This window comes from Salvelinus fontinalis, chromosome 21 (assembly GCF_029448725.1).
Source record: "Salvelinus fontinalis isolate EN_2023a chromosome 21, ASM2944872v1, whole genome shotgun sequence".
NCBI lineage: Eukaryota > Metazoa > Chordata > Actinopteri > Salmoniformes > Salmonidae > Salvelinus > Salvelinus fontinalis.
Window position 1 is genome coordinate 38499535 of NC_074685.1, and position 26355 is coordinate 38525889.

Here is a 26355-nt window from a genome sequence, read left to right on the forward strand (position 1 = left end):
AACCAGAAAGGGGCAGCTGGGTTTCATCTGGAACACATGACAAGCCAATCTGACACCATATCCCATGATACACCTAGAGCGACCTTTGCCCTTTGACCCCTGAGGCACTTCCTCCAACCCTTCACCCCCCCTACCCCAGAGCTTCACCTGACCTGGACCAAGAGGAGCGCTCGCTGAAAGGACAGAACTTGTTCGCTGAGAGGGGCATGTGGCATGTCTCCAGAATGCAAAAACATAATAACTTACTCCAAATCTTTAAAAAATACCTAGTTAGAGGAACATGAACATGGCACAATGAAGGAACGTGAATTGAACAAAGGAAACACTCCTATTGGTCTGTCGGTTTGTCTGTCTAATGTTGATGAGGTCACTCCATCTGAGGCCCGGCCTGCACCATGCCCAGTCAGTGACCAGTGGCTTCTGTTGTGACACAAAATGACAGATTGGTTTTAGTGGTGTGGGGTCTGCCCATCCATGTTAGACATACAGCCTCTAGGCTTGCTGTACTGTATGTCAGTGGAGGGAGATTCACATGTGGTTGAAACTGGGATCCAGCATTGGCAGATCAATACTCAGCCAGCCATAAGGTGATCTGAGAAGAAGCTCTCTATAATATTGAAATATGTCTGCATTACACCAAATATATTTAATTTGTAGAGTAGTCTTTACGGATTTCAAAATAAACGATGATGTTTAACATCAAGTTCCTAATAAAATGCTACTCAAAATGCTAACCATGTTATGCTATGTCCACGATTGCGCTCGGCTTTCTCCTGCCCCCCCCCCACTACCTTACGGGGTTCTCCTCTCCTTCAACCAATCACCAGCTGCTTGAACACATAACTCTCACAGTTTCAAACATGATTCTGAAAGTTCTGAATCTGGGATAGAAGATTCTGTTTCTGAATGTTCTGATAAGATGGGGAGGGTTTCTGTCAGTATTGTGCAGGTTGGGCCTAAATGGTATGGCATAGTGGATATTTTAAAGCCGGACAAAGAGAGAGCTGAATTGAAAAGCACCGACTTCTGTCTGTCTCTGTAGAGGTGTTGTTGAGGATTTAATATGAGCAGTGTAATATTCTGGTGCTGCAGAAGGAATTCAACACTCTCTCAGACTCTGGTGCAGCAAACCAAACGATCGAAAAGAGTTGAGAGGAAAGGGTAAAGATCATTCTCTTCGTCATCGTTGTTTGTTCTTCTTCATTCTTGTTTCATCTTCTTCGCAGCATGGAATGATCCACACGAACAGAGCACTGTGCCTTCACTGTGAGTTTACCAACTCAGATTCACAGGCCCTGTCCCATAACACCCTACTCCTTCACCCCTTACTCCCTTCTGTCCCATAGTCTCTCCCCTCAGTCTCTCTCCCTACTCTCCCGTAGCACCCTATTCCCTCAATCTCTATCCTTACTTATTCATTCAACTCTCCGTCATGTTATTCCCACCCCCTCACTCCCGTTAGGCACGTCTCCCACCAAGTTCCTCACACTCTCATCCCACCCAGACACTTCTGTTTCGATCCTTGCTTCTCTTATGGCTAGACATTTTCTGTCACGCTGTTATTTTTCTCATAGCACAAAATGCACTAGTACTGTCTCCACTCCGACGAGTGTCAGTGTACGCTCTGTCTCCATGTCCTCTCGAAACAAGCAAACAAATCAGGAGCCTGTTTGGCAAGCCAAATATCCTGTCTGTGTGAAGTCGATGGTGGAGGCCAGGGGAGAATGACTCTCCTACCAAGCTGAGGATCATGGGTAGTGTAGTTTGCTATCTATCCCAGGTTCCTCCCCTTTGTCTCCTGTCTGGCGTGTCTCTGTCGTCTTACACGTGCACACCGGGATGATGAGGAAGAGGAAGTGATGACATTGCTCTCCTGCTCTATCCATCATTTTGTGTATTTATTATTAGTGATGATCGTTTTGTTGCTCACAATGTTTAGAGGAAAAATGTTCAAAGAAGGAAACAATTAGACCAATAATTATGTTGAAAAGATGAATATATACATTTTGGGGGGTTATATATGAGAATGCTGCTTTGATGTTTTTGATCCTGGGGTGTCATAGGATAGTATGACCACAAGGTGGCGCATGACTGGGCAGCCCTAGAGGAATCTGGAAGGGCATTGGGCAATAGTCTGGAGTGGTTTCCTCCCTTGTCTTCTTTCCTTCATCTGCACTGATATGAAAGGAGTGAAAAACAGCCATAGTCGTATTGCTTTCACCTAACCTGTTGTGTTGTTGTGTTAAAGGAGAGGAGACGAGGAGCGGGATCTATTTTAGACTATTGAGATGCACCTCCTGTCTGCAACCAGATGTGTTTCCCACTTTCTTTTTTTTGGGGAATTTAAATGATACATTTTTTAAGTATGAATTATTCCTTATTTGAATGTACATTGACTGTGTCAGAGCTATGCGTTGCGTTTGTTTGTTTGTTATTTTCTCTGTGTGAAATCAAAGCTTTAATGTATCACGATTCTGGAAGTGAGTGAAGGGGCTCCACGAGTTTGTCTGCCTGTTAGACCGTTGACCAGCACCCACACCTATGACAGCCCCTGACCACTGTAGGGCGCCAAACTCCAGCCCTTCTATACAGTCTGCTGTGCGGAGGCCCTCTCTGTTTTCAGACCTGTCCTGCATTGATCACAATGTGACACAGACACACACAGATGAAAGTCGAAGGAGAGTATGGCAATATCAGAGTGTATTGTTTGGTTATGATACAGGTTTAGTCCTACATTCCACCAGAACTACATTCCATTCCAATATGTCCCCAGTCAATCAATCAATCAAATGTATTTACAAAGCCCTTTTTACATCAGCAGATGTCACAAAGTGATGTAGAGAAACCCAGCCTAACACCCCAAACAGCAAGCAGAGTTCCCTGAGTCTTGAGCGAGACTACTCTGTCCCCAGCAGAATAAAATATGTGGAAACTTGAGATTAGTATGAATAATGCCCACGTGCTTACTTTACAAGCCATTACATCAATACTGTTGCTTTGCACTGTAACTTTGATGCCACTATTTCTAAAGCCTTGTGGGCACGCATGTACAAAGAATAGGCCTATCTAGTACCCACACATCCCAATTTCAGTGGTATCTTTAGTACTGCTATCTTATTCCTGTGACACTGAATAGAGAGACATCCTGATAACCCGATAACCTCAGAGTCTGTGACACTCACACAACAGTGTGAGTGTCACAGACTCTCTGAGGTGATCAGTTTACTCTGTTTGGTGATGTCCAGCAACAACTCCCTAGCTCCTAGGGCAGTTATGTAGAACTTACTTACTAAGCGGTAAGAGGATAGGAGTTCTTTCTGGACAGGGCAAATGTGTCACAAACCAATGGGAGGTATTGTAATGTGCGAGAGGGACAAGGTGTTGGTCAGGTCTTTAACCAGAGGGAGGCGCTGTTTCCCAGCAAAATCATCCTGGCTGCTGCCTACCATACCAGTGAACCCTCATTCCATAGGAGTAAACATTATTATTATGTCCTACTAACAAACTGTATCAAAGAATGTCTGATTTATTTATAAAATATATTGTTGAAATATCAATGTATTGCTCTTCTATAGTACTGGGGTACTGGGATGATGGATAATGAATAAAACAGATTGATGAATGGAAACTTACTTTGTTTACCTTGGTTGTATATTGTGTTGAAGTGACGAGTCTCAAATGGTAAATAAATAATGCTCTATACTTTGCTTTTTTATGATTGGTTCATATCAGTTGTATGGTATGCTTGAGCCAATCATGAGACCCGATGATACTGACAAACAGGATGTAGGATGTAGAACTAGAAGCCTGCATTGAATATGTTAGGTGATTTTTGGAGTCATGGGTAACTGCATAGACGGAGTGTGTCTGAAAATGGGCGTGTAAACAGACGTGGGAGGATCAACAGAAGTGGGTATATGGAAAGCGAATCAGCTAATTGGGCAGGTTTGTTGCCACTCAATACTGTTTTGCGGGGCTGATTTGGCCTCACCACGACTCGATTGTGGACAACTGTAGCATTTTAGCTAAGCCTAATCCGTTTCCTAACCTTAATCTCATTCTCCTAACCTGACACGTTAATTCCGCTAACATGTCACGTTAATTATCCTAACCTGCTACGCATTTTAGCTCACCCTAACCCTTTTCCTAACCTTAACCTAATTATCCTAACCTGCTACGTGAATTCTCCTATCCTGCTACGTTAGTTCTCTTAACCTGCAATGTAAGCTGACCGGCGGTACACCTGGCTATGGCCGGTCGAACCAATAATGGAGTGCTACTGTTACACCCGTCTCTGTTGATCCATCCACTGATGTTACACCCGTCTCTATTGATCCATCCACTGATGTTACACCCGTCTCTATTGATCCATCCACTGATGTTACACCCGTCTCTATTGATCCATCCACTGATGTTACACCCGTCGCTGTTGATCCATCCACTGATGTTACACCCATCGCTATTGATCCATCCACTGATGTTACACCCGTCTCTGTTGATCCATCCACTGATGTTACACCCGTCGCTATTGATCCATCCACTGATGTTACACCCGTCTCTATTGATCCATCCACTGATGTTACACCCGTCTCTATTGATCCATCCACTGATGTTACACCCGTCTCTATTGATCCATCCACTGATGTTACACCCGTCTCTATTGATCCATCCACTGATGTTACGCCCGTCGCTGTTGATCCATCCACTGATGTTACACCCGTCTCTATTGATCCATCCACTGATGTTACACCCGTCTCTATTGATCCATCCACTGATGTTACACCCGTCTCTATTGATCCATCCACTGATGTTACACCCGTCTCTATTGATCCATCCACTGATGTTACACCCGTCGCTGTTGATCCATCCACTTCAGACACACTCCAAGTATGCAGTTAACCATGTTTCTTGTTTTCTCAATGCACTAGCCCTTGATCTGTCAAAAAAACTGCATCAAACACCGAAACCTATCACGGGGTAGTGAGGATGCTGATGTCCTCTTGCCTATAAAAGACTAGCTGGCTATAAATCATGCATACAAACATATTGGCGATGGTGAATCCATATTAATAAATAGGATTTAAATTGTCTTTTTTATTTTTATTTAATATCGTAAAATGACATGTTGCTCTTCTGACAGTGTTGCCCAGTGTATGACTCAGTCAAAAACAAAGGCTTCTTGGTTGGTAAAAAGACAAACAGTGAATTGAATAATTGTTTAAAAAAGCACAAATGCCCCTTTATCTGTCTGAATCCTACGACTGCTGTATTTGAAGCTGGGTCTTCTTTGTTCTCCTCTCAGAATTGTAATAAAGAATTTTCAGCAATTCCATGTCCTTCAGGAATGTTCCACAAGGATTCAGGAACCAACTTGTCTATCGTTCCCTCTCTACCTGCTGCAGCTGAGCACGGTCCTCAGCGTATGCTCAATGAAGTGACGAGTCTCAAATAGCCAGGAAATAATGTTATATACCATGTTATATGGTATGCATGAGCCAATCATGAAACCCTGATGCTACTGGGAAGAAGAAGTAGAATGTAGAACTAGAAACCTGCAATGAATATGCTATGTGATGTCTGGGAGAATCTCAATTGCGTACTCCTCGCATCCTCTCTACTCACCTCATTCTCAAAACCCATTGGAGGAGAAGGTCAGAGGGGCGGGACCTCTGGCTTTCTCATCCAATGGGTTTTGAGAATGAGGCGAGGAGAGGGGACGCGAGGAGTACGCAATTGAGTTTCTCTCTATGTCTCAAGAGAACTGCAACAGACATCTAAACCTATTGTGGGGTAATGTGTGTTGTGTGTGGAGAGAGCACAACATCTCTCTCCTATCTGATGATTGATTGGGGCATAATTCTGTATCTCTCTGGTCTCAGAAAGGATCGCTCCAGTTTAGGAAGGGACAATCAACGAGGGGCTATGCGTTCTCTGGAAAATAAGGAACGACGTGGAAGGTGTGCTCCACGGCACACTTTCGGAGTGGAACTGATCTTCCACGGAGTTGCTTTATTTTCCAAGGCACACCTAGAGCCCCGAGCTGATTGTCCCTTTTATACCATGGCTATAATTTAACAAATGTACAGCTAGGAATGAGTTCATTTGCAGGTAGAAGTGTGTTCAACATCCACTGAAGTAGCTAGTGACAGTAACCAAACAAACAGACTTGCTAGTTTAGCTAACCAAACGATCAGTCCTAGCTTACTATTATGAAAATCAAATTCAACAATGCCAATAATGTTTTCAATTTGACTTTTGCGTTCAAATGCAGCTCAAACATAGAAAATGCAAGAACTATAGCCATTGAATTCTACTGGGCAAATATACTGTATAGGGAAATAATGCATGCTCTAGAACGCCCTTCAAGCCAATCAGAAACGAGTATTCAACAATGCCATGGTATAAGTAATAATAATAACCCCTTCTTCTTCTCACCGACCTAGCCACATGATGCACTTTTTATTTATCATTATCAAGTTAGCTGACGACACAACGGTGGTAGGACTGAATACCAACGATGATGAGGCAGCCTACAGGGAGGAGTTCAGAGACCTGGCAGTGTGTTGCCAGGACAACAACCTCTCCCTCAACGTCAGCAAGACAAAGGAGCTGGTCGTGGGCTACAGGAAATGGAGGGGCGAGCACGCCCCCCATCCACATCGATGGGGCTGTAGTGGAGCGGGTCGAGAGCTTCAAGTTCCTCTGTGTCCACATCACCAAGGAATTAACATGGTCCACCACACACCCACACAGTTGTGAAGATGGCACGGTAGCTCCTCTTCCCCCTCAGGGGGCTGAAAAGATTTGGCATGGGACCTCAGATCCTCAAAAACCTATACAGCTGCATTATTGAGACCATCAAGACTGTTTGCATCATCGCTTGGTACGAAAACGGAAACAACTCGATTGCAAGGCGCTACAGAAGGTGGTGAGTACGGCCCAGTACATCACTGGGGTCGAGCTCCCTGCCATTCAGGACCTCTCTCTATGCCAGGTGTCAGAGGAAAGCACAAAAGATTGTCAAAGACTGCAGCCACCCAAGCCATTAACTGTTCTCTCTGCTACCACATGGCAAGCGGTACCAGGGCACCAAGTCTGGAACCAACAGGACCCTGAACAAGCCACAAGACTGCTAAACAAGACCGTCAAATGGCTACCCAGAGTACCTGCATTGGCCCTTTTTTGCACTGACTCTATTTACACACACTGGACTCTACCCACACACCCACACATACAGCGCCAGTCAAAAGATTGGACAAACTTACTCATTCAAGGGTTTTTGTTTATTTTTTACTATTTTCTACATTGTAGAATGAGTAGGTGTGTCCAGTCTTTTGACTGGTCCTGTATATGGGAACTCTTTTAAGACTGTTGGAAAAGTATCCCAGGTGAAGCTGGTTGAGAGAATGCCAAGAATGTGCAAAACTGTCACCAAGGCAAAGGGTGGCTACTTTGAAGAATCTCAAATATAAAATATATTTTGATTTGTTTAACACTTTTTTGGTTACTACATGGTTCCACGTGGGTTATTTCATAGTTCTGCCATCTTCACTATTATTCTACAATGTAGAAAATAGTAAAAATAAAGAATAACCTTTGAATGAGTAGGTGTGTTCAAACTTTTGACTGGTACTAGACTTACACCAACACACACACACAGACACACTGCATACGCCCCACACATATAACATGCGCTCACATTCACACTGATGCCACACACACACACCTTCAAACTCACCACATCCGCTGCTGCTACTGCTCAGTCTATCTATCCTGTTGCCTAGTTACTTTACCTATATGTACATAGCTACCTCAAGTACCTAGTACCTCTGCACATCGACTCGGTACTGGTACTCCCTGTCTAGAGCTGTGTTTTTGAAAACTTGTTTTTGTTATTAGTTATTTTCTGTGCATTTATTCCTCGTGTCACTGTTTCTATTTTACTTTTTTAACTCTGCATTGTTGGAAAAGGACCTGTAAATAAACATTTCACTGTTAGTCTACGCCTGTTGTTTACAGTGCCTTGCACAAGTATTCATCCTCCTTGGCGTTTTTCCTATTTTGTTGCATTACAACCCGTAATTTAAATTGATTTTTATTTGGATTTCATGTCATGGACATACACAAAATAGTCCAAATTGGTGAAGTGTAATGAAAAGAACTTTTTAAAAATGGAAAAGTGGTGCGTGCATATGTATTTACCCCTTTGCTATGAAGCCCCTAAATAAGATCTGGTGCAACCTATTACCTTCAGAAGTCACATCATTTGTTAAATAGTCCACCTGTGTGCAATCTAAGTGTCACATCATCTGTCACATGATCTCAGTATACATACACCTGTTCTGAAAGGCCCCCGAGTCTGCAACACCACTAAGCAAGGGGCACCACCAAGCAAGCGGCACCATGAAGACCAAGGAGCTCTCCAAACAGGTCAGTGACAAATTTGTGGAGAAGTACAGATCAGCGTTGGGTAAAAAAATATATCAGGAACTTTGAACATCCCACGGAGCGCCATTAAATCCATTATTAAAAAATGGAAAGAATATGGCACCACAACAAACCTGCCAAGAGAGGGCCGCACACCAAAACTCACGGACCAGGTAAGGAGGGCATTAATCAGAGAGGCAACAAAGAGACCAAAGATAACCCTGAAGGAGCTGCAAAGCTCCACAGTGGAGATTGGGGTATCTGTCCATAGGACCACTTTAAGCCATACACTCCACAGAGCTGGGATTTACGGACGAGTGACCAGAAAAAAAGTCATAGCTTAAAGAAAAAAATAAGCCAACGCGTTTGGTGTTCGCCAAAAGGCATTTTTGGGAGACTGCCCAAACATATGGAAGAAGGTACTCTGGTCAGATGAGACTAAAATTGAGCTTTTTGGCCATCAAGGAAAACACTGTCTGGTGCAAACCCAACACCTCTCACCCCCCCGAGAACAGCATCCCCACAGTGAAGCATGGTGGTGGCAGCATCATGCTGTGGTGATGTTTTTCATCGGTAGGGTCTGGGAAACTGGTCAGAATTGAAGGAATGATGTATGGCGCTAAATACAGGGAAATTCTTGAGGGAAACCTGTTTCAGTCTTCCAGAGATTTGAGACTGGGATGGAGGTTCACCTTCCAGCAGGACAATGACCCTAAGCATACTGCTAAAGCAACACTCGAGTGGTATAGGGGGAAACATTTAAATGTCTTGGAATGGCCTAGTCAAAGCCCAGACCTCAATCCAATTGAGAATCTGTGGTATGACTTAAAGATTGCAGTAGACCAGCGGAATCCATCCAACTTGAAGGAGCTGGAGCAGTTTTGCCTTGAAGAATGGGCAAAAATCCCAGTGGCTAGATGTGCCAAGCTTATAGAGACATACTCCAAGAGATTTGCAGCTGTAATTGCTGCAAAAGTTGTCTCAACAAAGTATTGACTTTGGGGGATGGAATAGTTATACATGCTCAAGTTTTCTGTTTTTTTTTGTCTCATTTCTTGTTTGTTTTACAATAAAAAATGTTTTGCATCTTCAAAGTGGTAGGCATGTTGTGTAAATCAAATTATACAAACCCCAGAAAAATACATTTTAATTCCAGGTTGTAAGGCAGCAAAACAGGAAAAATGCCATGGGGGTGAATACTTTCACAAGTCACTCTTTGAAGCATGTAACAAATAACATTTGATTAGATTATTTGTCTTCTGTTTTTCATTCCTGTTGTGGCATTTAGGAACAACATTAAGCAATGGCAGAGAAGGTGGTGTGGCAGAGAAGGTGGTGCGGCAGAGAAGGTGGTGCGGCAGAGAAGGTGGTGCGGCAGAGAAGGTGGTGCGGCAGAGAAGGTGGTGCGGCAGAGAAGGTGGTGCGGCAGAGAAGGTGGTGCGGCAGAGAAGGTGGTGCGGCAGAGAAGGTGGTGCGGCAGAGCTGGTGGTGCGGCAGAGAAGGTGGTGCGGCAGAGAAGCAGTGGTGAAAAAACGACCCAATTGTCACACTTAAGTAAAAGTAAAGATACCTTAATAGAAAGTTACTCAAGTAAAAGTGAAAGTCACCCAGTAAAATGCTACTTGAGTAAAAGTCTAAAAGTATTTGGTTTTAAATATACTTAAGTATCAAAAGTAAAAGTAAAAGTATGAGTAATTTCAAATTCCTTATTTTAAGCAAAGCGGATGGCATCATGTTCTTCTTTTTAATGTGTACGGATAGCCAGGGGTACACTCCAACGCTGAGAAGATGCTTTTGTGTTTAGTGAGTCCCTCAGAGCATAGGCAGTAGGGATGTCCACGTGTTCTCTTGATAAGTGCCTGAATTTAACAATTTTCCTGTTCTGCTTCAAAATGTAAGGAGTACTTTGGGTTGTCAGGTATGGAGTAAAAAGTACAATATTTTCTTTAGGAATGTAGTGAAGTAAAAGTAAAAGTTGTCAAAAATATAAATATAAATAGTAAAGTAAAGTACAGATACTCCAAAAAACGACTTACAGTAGCAAGAAAAAGTGTGTGAACCCTTTGGAATTACCTGGATTTCTGCATAAATTGGTCATAAAATTTGATCTGATCTTCATCTTAGTCACAACAAGAGACAAACACAGTGTGCTTAAACTAATAACACACAAATTATTGTATTTTTCTTGTCTATATTGAATACATACTTTAAACATTCACAGTGTAGGTTGGAAAAAGTATGTGAACCCCTAGGCTAATGACTTCTCCAAAAGCTAATTGGAGTCAGGAGTCAGCTAACCTGGAGTCCAATCAGTTAAATGAGGTTGGAGATGTTATTTAGAGCTGCCTTGCCCTATAAAAAACAGTCACAAAATTTGAGTTTGCTATTCACAAGACGCATTGCCTGATGTGAACCATGCCTCGAACAAAAGAGATCTCAGAAGACCGAAGATTAAGAATTGTTGACTTGCATAACGCTGGAATGGGTTACAAAAGTATCTCTAAAAGCCTTAATGTTCATCAGTCCACGGTAAGACAAATTGTCTATAAATGGAGAAAGTTCAGCCCTGTTGCTGCTCTCCCCAGGAGTGGCCGTCCTGCAAAGATGACTGCAAGAGCACAGTGAAGAATGCTCAATGAGGTTAAGAAGAATCCTAGAGTGTCAGCTAAAGACTTACAGAAATCTCTGGAACATGCTAACATCTCTGTTGATGATTCTACGATACGTAAAACACCAAACAAGAATGGTGTTCATGGGAGGACACCACAGAAGAAGAAAAAAAACATTTAAAAAAACATTGCTAAACGTCTGAACTTCACAAAAGAGCACCTAGATGTTCCACAGCACTTCTGGCAAAATATTCTGTGGACAGATTAAAGTTGAGTTGTTTGGAAGGAACACACAACACTATGTGTGGAGAAAAAAAGGCACAGCACACCAACATCAAAACCTCATCCCCACTGTAAAGTATGGTGGAGGGAGCATCGTGGTTTGGGGCTGCTTTGCTGCCTCAGGGCCGGGACAGCTTGTTGTCATCGACAGAAAAATGAATTCCCAAGTTTATCAAGACATTTTGCAGGAGAATGTTAGGCTATCTGTCCGCCAATTAAAGCTCAACAGAAGTTGGGTGATGCAACAAGACAACGACCCAAAACACAGAAGTAAATTAACAACAGAATGACTTCAACAGTAGAAAATACGCCTTCTGGAGTGGCCCAGTCAGAGTCCTGAACTCAACCCGATTGAGATGCTGTGACATGACCTCAAGAGAGCAGTTCACACCAGACATCCTAAGAATATTGCTTAACTGAAACAGTTTTGTAAAGATGAATGGTTCAAAATTCCTACTGACCGTTGTGCAGGTCTGATCTGCAACTACAGAAAACGTTTGGTTGAGGTTATTGCTGCCAAAGGAGGGTCAACCAGTTATTAAATCCAAGGGTTCACATACTTTTTCCACCCTACACAGTAAATGTTTACACGGTGTGTTCAATAAAGACTTGTTTGTGTATTATAATTGTTTGTGTGTTATTGGTTTAAGCAGACTGTGTTTGTCTCTTGTTGTGACTTAGATGAAGATTAGATCAAATTTGATGACCAAATTAATGCAGAAATCCAGGTATTTACAAAGGGTTCAAATAGTTTTCTTGCCACTTTAAGTAGTACTGTCTGGCTGTAAAGCATGCATACAAAAACATTGGCAATGGTTAATCAATATTAATACAAATTATTTAAAGGCCCAATGCAGTCAAAAAAGTGATTGTCCTGTGTGTTATATACAGTATATATCTACATTATGAGGTTGGAATAATACAGTGAAATTGTGAAAATTCTCATAATGCCCTGATAGTGTAAGAGCTGTTTGAAAAGACCGCCTGAAATTTCTGCCTGTTTTGGTGGGATGGAGTTTTGGCCTGCCTGGTGACAGTACCAGGTGGTAAATTAGTTAATAGACCAATAAAAAGAGAGTTCCAAACCTCTCTGCCAATAGCAGCTAATTTTCAGTTTTTTCATTCCCACTCAGACCACCCCCAGACAGTCCTAGCTAAATTCTTGCTTGAGAAATTTCTCTTTGCTAAGAAGCTACTTTTGTTTCTTTGTGATACTTAATTGTTACCCAGAAATGATTTGATATTGAGATAAACATGGCTGCTTTGGACCTTTAAACTGTTGTCTTTTTTGTTTTTCTTTAATATTGTAAAATTACATGTTGCTCTTCTGACAGTGTTGCCCAGTGTATGACTCGGTCAAAAACAAAGGCTTCTTGGTTGGTAAAAAGACAAACAGTGAATTGAATAATTGTTTAAAAAAGCACAAATGCCCCTTTATCTGTCTGAATAGTTTAACTGATGTATTTGAAGGATGGTATTTGAAGCACTCCTCTGTCCTGTCAGGAATTCAGGAATTCAATGTCCTTCAGGAATGCTCAACAAGGTTTCAGGAGCCAACTTGTCTATCATTCCGCATTCACGTGCTTGTCGGGAACTAGGAAACTCACAAATGTCCAACTTGCTAACTGGTTGAACGCGACACGTTTATAAACTACAACCGGTTAGCGAGTCTGAAATGTCTGCGTTTTCTAGTTCCGACTAGCACGTGAACGTGGCATCATTCCCTCTCTGCCTGCTGCAGCAGAGCACTGTCTTCAGCTTCTGATCAATGATTGGCTGGGCAAATAATGGGCGGACTTGAGGAAAAAAATTGGCATTGCCACTGTAGTCCAGCTCCAGTCCAGCTTTTGACTCTTTTACAGTTCAGTTTGGTTCCAGAACAGGGTACTTGTCTTTCTCTCCTCCTCTCTCTCCTTCCTTCTCTTCCTCTGCAACCAACCATGTGGATCACCTTTGTGACAATGGCCACGGCGATGGTGTGTTTGATGGGTGTCCATGGAGACGTGCAGCCTCAGAGAGACTTCGACCTGCAGAGGGTGAGACCAGACTCAAATCAAATCAAAGTTTATTTATTGCAATGTTAAAGCAGGTGCAGTGAAACACTTGTGCTTCTATCTCCAGCAGTGCAGTAAATATCTAACAGTACAATACTAATACACAAATAATCAACGACAACAAAAAGAAACAAGAAATATCAGAAGGAGCAATGTCAGAGTCCATGCTGCTTCCTTCTTTCAACTGCTTGCTTTAATTACCCAGGGTGCATCAGTGAAGGGCCTGCTCTGCTTCCACAAGACATTTCACATCACACTAGCTGGGTAATCTAATCTTTGTGGGAAATAATTAAGCACATTTTTAGAGGGAATTAGTAAACCCTCTTGGCATATTGTTGTATTGGTTTTTCATTAGGTGACGCATAACTTTAAAGGGCAACTGCACTTCCTGTTTTAGATTTGGTTAATTAAGAAATGCTAGCGGTCATGACTGAATTCAAACATGAGTTGCTTTCAGGGTGTGGTTTGATGTGGTGTCTTGTATGTGTTCGCAGGTGGGAAGAGTTTTCCTTATTATTTAGCCGATTAGCTTCATGCGGCTGGTGTGCGAGCGTGGCAAAATTGGTTTGACTTTGGATAGCCTATATATGGGGCTTGTTAGGGGCCGTCAATAAATTACAAAATATAAATGTGTCAATGTTTTCATGATGCACAGCTTTGAGTTTTCTCATTAAATGCTTTCAAAATGTGTATATTGATTTCTACAATTTATAATTGGTTTGAGGTTTTAAGTCATTGAAATTTGGAGCTATTCGAGTATTAACATATTGTTCCGCATTACAATCGGGTTGTGCGCAGCTGCACTCCGAATTGATGATTACTTGTGTGCTGCCAGCTGTGGGCTTGTGGGCAGGATTGAAACAAACCCAAACTTAATTTATGTTGTGATTCAATCCCGACCACAAATCTCACAAAACTGTTTTTGACAACACTGAATTTATGACCAAAATTATCCTATTTACACGTTATACTCAATTTTGACAGTGGAATAAATGTTTGACTCATATCAATGCTACGTAGGCTGTTTTCTAAATGAGAAGTTGTTTTTTTAGGGGCAGTTTCTCTTTAACCTGGACCTCTAGTCCGTGAGTCTATTATTTAAATAAGTCATAGACATGTTCCCCGACCCCACATGTCCAGTACTCATTGGCTGTCTGATAGGGAACGGAACGTTGTATCCGTGTGGTCGGGACGGGACCGCATTAGGACAGAGGCTGAACCCAGAGCAAACAGTGCTAGGGTCAAAGGTCAGGCAGACAGCACGGTTGCAAAACAGATAGAATGACTAGCAATGCACGCCAAGTTCCCTCGGCCCATGGCCCATGGACAGACACAGATATAGAACTAACTTCCTTATGAGATAATTATCTACAGTACCAGTCAAAAGTTTGGACTCGACTACTCATTGAAGGGGTTTTCTTTATTTTTACTTTTTACTACATTGTAGAATAATAGTGAAGACATCAAAACTAAAATATTAACACATATGGAATAATGTAGTAACCAAAAAAGTGTTAAACAAATCAAAATATATGTTATATCTGAGATTCATCAAAGTAGACACCCTTTTCCTTGATGACAGCTTTGCACACTCTTGGCATTCCCTCAACCAGCTTCATGAGGTAGTCACCTGGAATGCATTTCAATTAACAGGTGTGCCTTGTTAAAAGTTAATTTGTGGAATTTCTTTCCTTCTTAATGCGTTTCAGCCAATCAGTTGTGTTGTGACATGGTAGGGGTGGTATACCCGAGATAGCCTTATTTGGGAAAAGACCAAGTCCATATTATGGCAAGAACAGCTCAAATAAACAAAGTGAAACAACAGTCCATCATTACTTTAAAACATGAAGGTCAGTCAATCCGGAAAATGTCAAGAACTTTGAAAGTTTCTTCAAGTGCAGTCGCAAAAATTATCAAGCACTATGATGAAACTGGCTCTCATGAGGACCGCCACAGGAATGGAAGACCCAGAGTTACCTCTGCTGCAGAGAATAAGTGCATTAGTTACCAGGCTCAGAAATTGCAGCCCAAATAAATGCTTCACAGAGTTCAAGTAACAGACACATTTCAAAATCAACTGTTCAGAGGAGACTGCGTGAATCAGGCCTTCATGGTCGGATTGCTGCAAAGAAATCAGTACTAAAGGACACCAATAATAAGAAGAGACTTGCTTGGGCCAAGAAACACGAGCAATGGACATTAGATCGGTGGAAATCTGTCTGCTGGTCTGATGAGTCCAAATTTGCCATTTTTGGTTCCAACCGCCGTGTCTTGTGAGACGCAGAGTAGGTAAACGGATGATCTCTGCATGTGTGATTCCCACCGTGAACCATGGAGGAGGAGGTGTGATGGTGTGGGGATGTTTGCTTGTGACACTGTCTGTGATTTCTTTAGAATTCAAGGCACACTTAACCAGCATGGCTACCACAGCATTCTGCAGCGATATACCATCACATCTGGTTTGCGCTTAGTGGGACTATCATTTGTTTTCCAACAGGACAATGACCCAACACCCCTCCAGGATGTGTAAGGGCTATTTGGCCTCCACAATCACCCGACCTCAACCCAATTGAGATGGTTTGGGATGAGCTGGACCGCAGAGTGAAGGAAAATCAGCTAACAAGCGCTCAGCATATGTGGGAACTCCTTCAAGACAGTTGGAAAAGCATTCCAGGTGAAGCTGGTTAAGAGAATGCCAAGAGTGTGCAAAGCTGTCATGAAGGCAAAGGGTGGCTACTTTGAAGATTCTAAAATATCAAATATATTCTGATTTGTTTAACACTTTTCTGGTTACCTTATGATTCCATATGTGTTATTTCATAGTTTTGATGTCTTCACTATTGTTCTACAATGTAGAAAATAGTAAAAATAAAGAAAAAACATGAATGAGTAGGTGTGTTCAAACTTTTGACTGGTACTGTAAATGACTTAGAAACTCTTCCTGTTGTTCACACTGTTAAAAGAGACAAATTGCTGCTGGCCTATATACATAGACATGGAACACTTTAATAAGGGTCACTTTAAGAATGTTTACATACTGTTTTACCCATTTCATATTTATATACTGTATTCTAGTCAAGTACATCCTGTTCAACTATTGCTGTACATATACTATTCTATCCACGTATTCTTCGGACAGGTTTGACTCCCCATGTGTAGCCTACTGTCTGTATGTTATGTTCAGTTTGCACTAAATGCCGTGTGACTGGGTAGGGTGACTCTTATAGAGTATCTCTGATAGAGCAACTCCAGTGGGTTTGACTCCATCTGTGTGTTTTTTTTAATCTATTGAACCTGTATTTAGGCTGGGAAGTCCCATTGAGACCCATGTCTCTTTTGTAAGGGAGCCCTTGATCACAAAATCAGCAAGCAATACAAACAGTACTGTCTGCGTGTTGGCCTGGTGTATGACTCCTCAGGCTTAGGTAGGGCTCTGGTACAGCCACTGGTCGGTTGACTTGTGGCTTTGACTCTGTCTATGTGTTCAGTTTGCAGGGAAGTGGTACCGTGTGGGCCTGGCGTATGACTCCCCAGGCTTCACTTCCTACTTCTATAGTACCCGTTCTACCTTCTCTGTCGGTCTGTTTTGTTCTCTATATCTAAGTTTCTCGATGGTTTCTACTCTCTCTCTCTCTGTGTATTCAGTTTGCAGGGAAGTGGTTCCGTGTGGGCCTGGCGTATGACTCCCCAGGGTTTACTGCCCCGTACAGAGACAAGCTGAGAGTGTCCATGGGCATCCTGAATCCCCACACCAACGGCAACGTCAACCTCACCATGTGGACCCAGAGGTGGGAACACATCATTAAACACAACACTAGAATGGACATTGGCATTCTGGCAAAATAACTATGGGATTGACATCCTGGTCAGGGCATTGAAAATGTACTTAAAAGTGGAATGCACATTCATATCAGATGTTCTTTTTTTGCTTGTGTGAAGATCATCAGGTTGCCGCAGTAAGCTTTACACGTATGAGAAGACAGCGATACCTGGCGCCTTCACCTATTTCAGCACCCGTGAGTCCTCTGCCTGCCAGCAGTAATGCTGTGCATCTCAATGGCAAACCAGTAATTATACCCCCCGACTATCCCATCCAGACAAACTCGGCCCATGGCTGAATGTAGTTGGGGACCCCTGCTGTACGGAGTCGGTGATCATTGCGTTGGTCTTGTAAAGTCTTCTTTTTTGTTGTTGTTGGAAATAATGAGAGAATATATTTGTGTTTTTTCAAGGCCATAACAAAGTAAAGGACATCACAGTAGTGGAGACCAACTATAATGAATATGCACTGGTCCTGAAGCACAAGAAGATGGACAGAGAGTACACACAGGTGGCCCTCTATGGTACGTCTGCTCTTCAGGTAGAGGTATGACTGACCAGGTTTAAACCAGGGTCTCTCATGCGCCAAAATACCATTTTTGTCCTACTTACCCAGTGTCAGATGAACTCTTTTGTATGTCTCTATGTGAAGTTTGAAGATCATTTAAGTTAGCTTATTGTTAGCTTATCGCAAAGACCGGTGGGCAAGGTTCACCTAACCTTCTCGGTTACATAGGCTTAGAATGGGGCAATATGCTCATAAATCAGGCACATTCGAAATTGGACGTCTAGCCATGTCCTGAGGGAAAACGCCTTCAAAACCGGCCACTTTTGGCAACAGTGAGTGCTATTACCATCAAGTAGGCTTGGGTTTTGCTTGGGCGTTGTGGACCAGGGTGGTGGACGAGCATAATCCCATAACTTTAGATAGATGTAATCTCATGACTCCAGATCAGAAGGTCAGGTGTTCAATCCCAGTAGTGGACACTCGTATTTATTTCAAAACGTTTCCTATTCCAAACCTTAACCCTTAACCTTAACACTTACCTTAACCATTCTGAATGAGTGCCTAAACATACTGTTTTAACCTTATCCAAAACCTTAACCCTATACCTCGAAATTTGGAGCAACTTCAAAATTTGACGCTTGGAGAAACATGGAATGTCTAATTCTGGGGTGAGACTGTACATTGTATTTGTTGAAATGCATGTTAGCTTGCATTAAACGTTGCCATTCGTCTGTCTGCCTGCAGGCCGTTCTCAGAAGGTAAAGCCTGAAGTGATTCAGAAATTTCGAGACTTTGCCACATCTCATGGATTTCCCAAGGACGCCATTCTGACCCCACCACCTGCAGGTAGTAGCCTAAGTATGGACACACGCACAGACACACAGACACCCAGAGTCCCTACATTTCTCGTCTCTAAGCTGTACGACTGAAAGCAGACAGTGTGTCACACAACATTGTCGTGCTCTTTGTTGTTTTGCAGAGAACTGCCCTCCTTCTGGACGCTAGGTGAGTCACTGGACATCCTTTCTACAGACAATCTATGTTGTTGACGACTGACTACATTTACCGGATATTTCAATAAACTGCAGGTTTTGTTCTTGTGCTCTCCGTCAGATCCGAGCAACATGGTGATTACTCATTGGTTTGCTTCGCCGCACCGGTTTCCCAGCACTTATTAGACATTCGTCTCTCCATCGGAGCACAGCATCAGGATTGGTTTCACCTTTTACACCACACCGTTTCACAGGGCAACAGCAGAACCTCAACACGCTTTACCTCACAAGGGTGAAATAGTATAACGACTAATGCCAGATTCGCTTTTAGACAGCCCGTCTTGTTTTACTACCAACGTCCTCTCTGATGTCTGTCCGTCTCTTGTCCCCTCGGTACAACGGACTGTTCAATTCGTTTTTCCTTTCTGAATCCGATAAACAGGGGACATCATTGTCTTGTATAACACTGCTATGGCTGAATAAATGCTAGTGTTCCTCTGCCTATGGTGCCACGTGGTGTCTGTGACCTCTTTGTCTTTTTCCCTGCCTGTTGGATCGCAGCCCTCAGCGCATAAGAGTGTTAGAGCGATTAAAGAGAGAGAGAGAGACAGACAAATGTAAAATTGGGGAGAGAGACTCTGACTGAAAAGGAGATACTGAGAGAGATAGATATAATTGGAGAGAAGGTGAGATAGATACAGAAGAAACTTCAGTCTCTTTCAAGTTTGGGCGACATATATTTAGAGCATTGGTCAACACAGAGTAGACCCTGATTTAAATTTCTGTCATGCTCTACTGCTGCTTGGGACATCGATCAATCAGAGCGGGCCAATCAGGATCCAGGACCCAATAATCAATATTGTTACCCATGGAGTGTGTGTGTGTGTGTGTGTGTGTGTGTGTGTGTGTGTGTGTGTGTGTGTGTGTGTGTGTGTGTGTGTGTGTGTGTGTGTGTGTGTGTGTGTGTGTGTGTGTGTGTGTGTGTGTGTGTGTGTGTGTGTGTGTGTGTGTGTGTGTGAGAGAGAGAGTGTGTGCGTACATGGCTGTATGTGTGAGTGTGTTGGTATGGTAGGTGTGTTTATGTGGGTTTAGTTCCTTATGTTTATCTGAGCAACTCATGTTCATACCACATACATAACAGGTTATGTTTTTGTGATGAAGAACTTCCAGAACACTAAGGTAACTACGGGGTCCCACAGGGTTCAGTCCTTGAGCAATAATTGATTTCGCTATACATGCCACAACTCTGTGGCGCTGAAATGTAATGATTTTCCCCCCCTGTTAAATTCCACTTTGATGTCCAATGTTTCAGAAAAAGGGGACAAACAGTCAGATAAGGAGAACTTTGCTCTATTTGCTGTTTGTTTTCTGCTGGAGTTTGAGGGGGTATAGAAAGGGGTAAATACACATGGGTCAATGCTCTCTGGTTTGCTAGAATAGTCCAGTGGAGGGATGGAGGGATCAGAGGTGGAGGGTTGGAGGGGCGGGTGTGCTCTCCCAGCAGATCCAGGAGCTCAGAAGAAACTCAGTCGGAGGTTCGTATCGGAGACACACAGACAGAATGCAGCAGGGTGTCATACTTGTGGTCCTTTTGGTCCTGGTGGACCCCCTCCACGGGGTGCCAGCGCTTGCCGAACCTCTCTTCCCCACACAGGAGAACTTTGACCTGAGCAAGGTAAGAGTTAGTCTCTTAGTCATCGAGGTTACTCTTTTCTCCCTTTCTCATAGCCTTCCCAATGAGTTTGCTCTGTCTCTCTTGCTTTCTCTCAAATATTCTTCAATAGCATAGCCATAACCAGTTGCGGGTTTAAAAATGGTGTGTACTGGATGATTCAGTTGAGAGGTCAAAGTGTGTTTGCTTTTGGTCAGCTTGTACGGTCTAAAGTGTTTCTATGGGTGCCTGTTAACATCTGTAAATACTGCATTGTTGGTCTGTAAAAAAAAACAGAACCAAATTACGTTTTGATTAATCATGCCACATGACCTGGATTTGAACCTTTATTTTAAGCCTTTTCCAGAAATGAGAATTAGACCAAAAAATAAAGCAACAATTTGTCTGAGGATAACAAGAAATGGGGACAGTTTGATGAAAAAGCTTTAAATATGGTTCAAATCCAGGTCATGTGAGACTAGTCATGAGAGACTAGTAGTGCGTATATATTCTGTCTGTCTTAATTCTCTCTCTCTCTCTCTCTCTCTCTCTCTCTCTCTCTTTCTTTCTTTCTTTCTTTCTTTTCATGGGTCAGTTCATGGGGAAGTGGCATGATATTGCGGTAGCGTCCACCTGTCCCTGGATGCAGCGCCACAGAGGAGACGCAGCTATCGGCATACTGGAGCTGCAGGCCGGGGACACTGAAGGCAAAGTCAGCATGAAACGCAGCATGAAAAAGTGAGGTTACACACACACACATATGCGTGTGTCTCTGAACTGCCTCTAATATTGCTACTGGATTCACCATAGCTTAACTAAATATATTATGTACGTACGTGTGTGCGTGTGTGTGTGTAGGCACGGGACATGTAAGCAGATCTCTGGTGATTATGAGCTAACAGACACACCTGGAAGATTCACTTACCACGTTGCCAGTGAGTCTTTAATGTCTGTTCATACCCTGAATCCCAAATCAAGTCATATCCCTTACCTCCTGGGCGCTTGTAGATCTGAAAAAACTTGTCCCCTCTGATATGCAAGATAGAATTGCAGCCAATGGCTTACACTGTTCTAATACTCTCAGACTGGGAGGTGAAAATGTATACCACTGTCTCACCAACCATATTTATGAAGTCAAAGATGGCAGGTCATTGACAGTATGTACTGTATGTTTGTGTTCTCCTCCATGCAGAGTGGGGGGCTGATGTTGACGCCTATGTCGTTCACACTAACTATGATGAGTATGCCATCGTCATGATGAGTAAACAGAAGACTGGTGGCGAGAAGACCAAGTCTGCCAAGTTATACAGTGAGTGTCACTACTAATATGGAGCAGATAGCCTAGCGGTTAATGTTGGGCTAGTAGCCCGTAAGGTTGCTGGTACAAATATCCGTACAAATCTGTCGAGGTTCCCTTGACCTAACCCTAACTTGCTCCAGGGGTGACGGGCTATTATAGTTGACCCATGAAACAACACTTTTAACTGCACCTATCCGGTGTTTCTGACAAAACCTTTATTTTAATTGATTTTACTAACGCACCTGTATCACACAACACCACTGAGACAATGGGCGGACTCGATTATGCTGAGCCGCAGGGCCCCGGGCCAAAAGCCTGTCACGTCATCCAGCAAAATCGGGGAGGGAGGTGCTCCCTTCTCAAATCGAACCGTAATCTGTGCTGCTCTGTCATTTTTTCAACAAGGCAGCATGGTGCATCGTCCAGAAACATATACAGCATCTCTTTTGTAAATATGTAAATTTATACGTTTATGTTTACATTTTTCATTGGGAAGGCAGATAGTGTTTTCATCAAAAGCAATCACAGAATCCTACTAATTACTACCCATGCTTAATTACATGACTTTTGTTTTGAGCCAACTTCGCCGTGGCCTTTGAACAGAGCACCTGGCTCACACCTGGGAGGTAGCCCGGTTCGAAATCTAATGCAATCAACTTTCAGCCGATGCAAAACACGCCTACACGTGCGCCCGGGTGAGATTAATCAAACCCCTTTATTAGCCTGGTTCCAGCTATGGTGGTCGTTTGTCATGTTTTGTGCAAGGGCGAAATTGTGTTGCAGATATTGGAAGGCTCTAACAGTAGACGGTGGGTCCAGGTTTTTTTCTGACATTTTAAAATGCATTTCCTGCAATTCTACACAGTTTGGCATGACTTATTATGCCGTATTACGAGGGGTATTTTGAAAACACAGTATAAGTATAAGTGGAAGGCCCAAAATCGTGCCCAATTTTTTTTGTGCCCAAAATCGACCGTTAAAGCAAATTTCCTGCAATTCTTCAGATTTTGCCATTGCTGATGATGTGTTCATATGCTATCTCGGGGGCCCCCGACCTCCCCCCCAACCCCCAGAAATAATATGTATTAGCTATTATTCTACCATTTAGAAAATAGTAAAAATACAGAAAAACCATTGAATGAGTAGGTGTGTCCAAACCTTTGACTGGTCCTGATATATAATTATTATTTATTTTTTAAGAAATTATTGGGGGGACCGAATCAACCTGTTCACCTGTGGTTTAGCATGAAGCAGCACACACAGAAATATGACAATGACTATAGGAGTTGGCAGGACCACAAACAGATCTGGGACCAGGCCATTCACAGCTATAATGTTATTATCGTCAAAATAGATTTTATTTTTATGGTTAGTACTATATATTCTGCGAGCAGAACTAAATTAAAATGCTGCCTCCTTCAGGCCGCACCATGGAACTGCGGACCACTATCTTGGACGACTTCAGGAGGCTGGTGAGGGAGCAGGGCATGGCTGATGACACAGTCATCATCAAACAGAACAAAGGTACAGGCACACAAACGTGCGCAAAACACACACGTACACACACACAGGCAGGCACACACACAGGCATGTGTACACACAAACACACCTGTGACATCCACTATGTGTCTGAACATTCTTTGACCTTTGAACCCCTGCTGTCTCTCTCCACAGGCGAGTGTATACCAGGAGCAGAGCCTGTAGCAGCAGAGTCTCAGTCTGAGATTACGGCACCGGTACTTCCTGTATTCAATGATTCAAGTTTCAATGTTGAGGTTGTACCCCGTATCAGAGCCGGAGATTTAATTAAAAAGTGGATTTGGTGAAAGGCATTGAAGAAAGTTAATCAAATTCCAATTCCAATTCCACATTTTCTTCATTGAAAAGCATGAAAGATCATTTGAATTGGATTTGGAATTTCAGGAAACTTCCTGAATTGACTGGAGTTGAAAGAGAATTGACCCCAACAATGCTAACTACTCACCTGTCTGTCTCCAGAGAGCTAAGAGGAACATAGTCCTCCCTGATCCTGCCCCTGTAGAGGGCTCCGGTATGGGTGATGACACCATGGTCTTCCGGAGTGCAGGTGAGAGTGCATGATGGGCCTGCTAGCTATGCCATTGACCTCTAAATGTAAGGTTTAGCCTACGTTTTGTGTGGGTCTAGTCAGGGAATCCCTGGAAGCTGATAGAACCAATTATGTATATTACATATGCCGTATATTGCATACAGTGACATACATAACGTATGTCTATGCAGGGATGGACTGGCCATAGGGAAATTCTGGCAAATTATAATTATTTGGCTAATAACAGGGTCCTCAGGGGGGGAAATCCGGTGTTTTAGAAATTCCAGATTTCTGGTCCCAGTCCATCCCTGTGTCTATGGTTAGCACCAACAATGCACTGCACTTACCAGACTGTCTGACTAACAGTGCTACACTGCTACTGTACACCTCTGCTCAGAGTCCTGTAAGGCGGAGCCGGACGCAGGTCCCTGTTTCGGGATGGTGGAGCGCTACTTCTACAACTCCACCAGTATGGGCTGTCAGCTGTTCACCTACGGAGGCTGTATGGGCAACCAGAACAACTTTGTGACTGAGAGGGAGTGTCTGCAGAGCTGCCGCACTGAGGGTGAGGGGATAGAGTGTAACAGAGGTGGTTATTCCGTAGGTGAACCACACTCGAGCGATGGGTAATCTTGTGTGAGACCTCACGACTTCCGTTAGCTCCCCAGAGCTAAAGCCTTGACTTTAGCTCTGCGGGCTAATACGGTCTTGCGGTGCGTAGGAGACGCAGGCTTGACTTCCACCAGACAATTTACAATTTACTACTCGCTGTTTGTTTGTTACCTATGCATAGTCTCTACGCGCCCACCTACATGTATAGATTACCTCAACTAGCCTGTACGCGCGAACACTGACTCGGTACCGGTTCCCCCCTGTATATAGCCTCGTTATTCTTATTCTTATTGTGTTACTTTTTATTATTACTTTTTATTTTAGCCTACTTGGTGAATATTTTCTTCTTCTTGAACTGCCCTGTTGGTTCAGGGCTTGTAAGTAAGCATTCCACGGGTAAAGTCTACACTTGTTGTATTTGCCGCATGTGGCAAATAAAGTTTGATTTGATAACCTAGTTGGTAATGTGGCAATGCTCTTTGCACTTTGAGATACATTATGATGCTCATGACCCTATCCCATAGGCTATGTGTAAGACTAGATGGTCTCTTATGTCTTATCCTCCTGTCTGGCGAGGTGTGTCTCTCTACAGCTGCCTGCAGAATGCCCATGGATGCTCAACCCTGCACTGGGCAGCCCAAGATATGGGCCTTCGATCCCAGCTCTGGACTCTGTCTGGAATATAAAAAGGACTACTGCCAGGGCAACAGTAACAAGTTCTACTCCAAGGGGGAGTGTGAGGAGTACTGTGGGGTGATGAAGGATGGTAAGAGAGATCTAATATGCTCACACACATACATACGTCAGCTAGTGACTGGAACGAGCTGCAACAAACACTCAAACTGGACAGTTTTATCTCAATCTCTTCATTCAAAGACTCATTCATGGACACGCTTACTGACAGTTGGGGCTGCTTTGCGTGATGTATTATTGTCTCTACCTTCTTCTCTACCTTTGTGCTGTTGTCTGTGCCCAATAATGTTTGTACCCTGTCTTGTGCTGCTACCATGTTGTGCTGCTACCATGTTGTTGTCCTGTTTCGTTGCTACCATGCTGTGTTGTCATGTGTTGCTGCCATGCTATGTTGTTGTCTTAGGTCTCTCTTTATGTAGTGTTGTGTTGTCTCTCTTGTCGTGATGTGTGATTTGTCCTACATTTTTATTTGATAAATGTTGTATTATTAATCCCAACCCCCATCCCCGCAGGAGGCCTTTGCCTTTTGGTATGCCGTCATTGTAAATAAGAATTTGTTCTTAACTGACTTGCCTAGTTAAATAAAGATTACATTTAAAAAAATATATATATATACAGTTAAACATTAAAATATGGCAATATATGTTATCCTATGACTGTGTATTTGTGTTACAGGCGAAACGGAGTTCCTGAAAGCAAACTGAAGGAGATTAGAGGTCATAGGGAAGAATACATCCTAACACAGCACAGAACACCGTCTGGGTTAGCCGTCTGAAAGACATTCAATACAGAACCCAACACAATAAAATGATGGATTAAAGCTGCTTGGCTTCATGTCTTATGTGAGCGTTGTCTTTTTTAAAACAATAGTTGTCATAAAGTGCTGTACATCAACAAAGTCTTCATGAATACATTTGATTGAGTTTATATGTGGTTAACCCACATTTTGCTTCTCTTGCTTGGAACACCAAGTGCTCAATTCAATCTGTAGCGCTGAAGAGCTGCGCTACAGTGCGATAGAACTGTAGGCCTGGATTCAATCAGATTAAGCTTAAACTGGCGATAACCAACACTAGCAGGGCTGATGTTTTGGTTGTGTCCGAGGTGGAATTGCATTGGCTCTGTCAAATCAGTGATCAGCTGGCTGCTCTTGTGATCATTGTCAGGAAGCCACACCCATCCCACTCGCATTAGACGTTCCGAGCGAGAAGGTGTATGCTACATAGAAATAATGATGCTCAAATATAAAATCATTCAACTAAATGAGGATTTCTAAAAGCCTAATTGAGGTGTATATTACATCCAGGGGTGAAAATAGATTTAATGTCTTACAGGTACAG

At 42.9% G+C, this 26355-nt stretch overlaps 2 protein-coding genes across 6 annotated transcripts; both read left to right on the plus strand.

Moving 5' to 3' along the window:
• Positions 1 to 13148: 13148 nt before the first annotated feature.
• On the plus strand, positions 13149 to 19191 carry ptgdsa (prostaglandin D2 synthase a). Of its 4 annotated transcripts, none has more exons than XM_055875127.1 (7): positions 13149 to 13354; positions 17018 to 17160; positions 17312 to 17388; positions 17605 to 17715; positions 18444 to 18557; positions 18679 to 18704; positions 18788 to 19191. In XM_055875127.1, exons 1-6 carry the CDS (start codon positions 13259 to 13261, stop codon positions 18702 to 18704), a joined length of 567 nt encoding a protein of 188 aa, XP_055731102.1. In that variant the 5' UTR covers positions 13149 to 13258; the 3' UTR covers positions 18788 to 19191. The 4 variants fall into 4 exon arrangements, with proteins under 4 accessions (XP_055731102.1, XP_055731101.1, XP_055731105.1 ...); XM_055875126.1 differs by having other exon boundaries at positions 13150 to 13354; positions 18813 to 19191; XM_055875130.1 differs by having other exon boundaries at positions 13150 to 13354; positions 18444 to 18545.
• A 969-nt stretch (positions 19192 to 20160) lies between these two features.
• Positions 20161 to 25839, plus strand: LOC129818851 (protein AMBP-like). 2 transcript variants are annotated; one of them, XM_055875124.1, is made up of 10 exons: positions 20161 to 20366; positions 20938 to 21080; positions 21201 to 21277; positions 21535 to 21651; positions 23065 to 23166; positions 23317 to 23417; positions 23641 to 23728; positions 24108 to 24275; positions 24915 to 25088; positions 25691 to 25839. In XM_055875124.1, exons 1-10 carry the CDS (start codon positions 20253 to 20255, stop codon positions 25717 to 25719), a joined length of 1113 nt encoding a protein of 370 aa, XP_055731099.1. In that variant the 5' UTR covers positions 20161 to 20252; the 3' UTR covers positions 25720 to 25839. The 2 variants fall into 2 exon arrangements, with proteins under 2 accessions (XP_055731099.1, XP_055731100.1); XM_055875125.1 differs by having other exon boundaries at positions 20163 to 20366; positions 23317 to 23378.
• Positions 25840 to 26355: the final 516 nt, after the last annotated feature.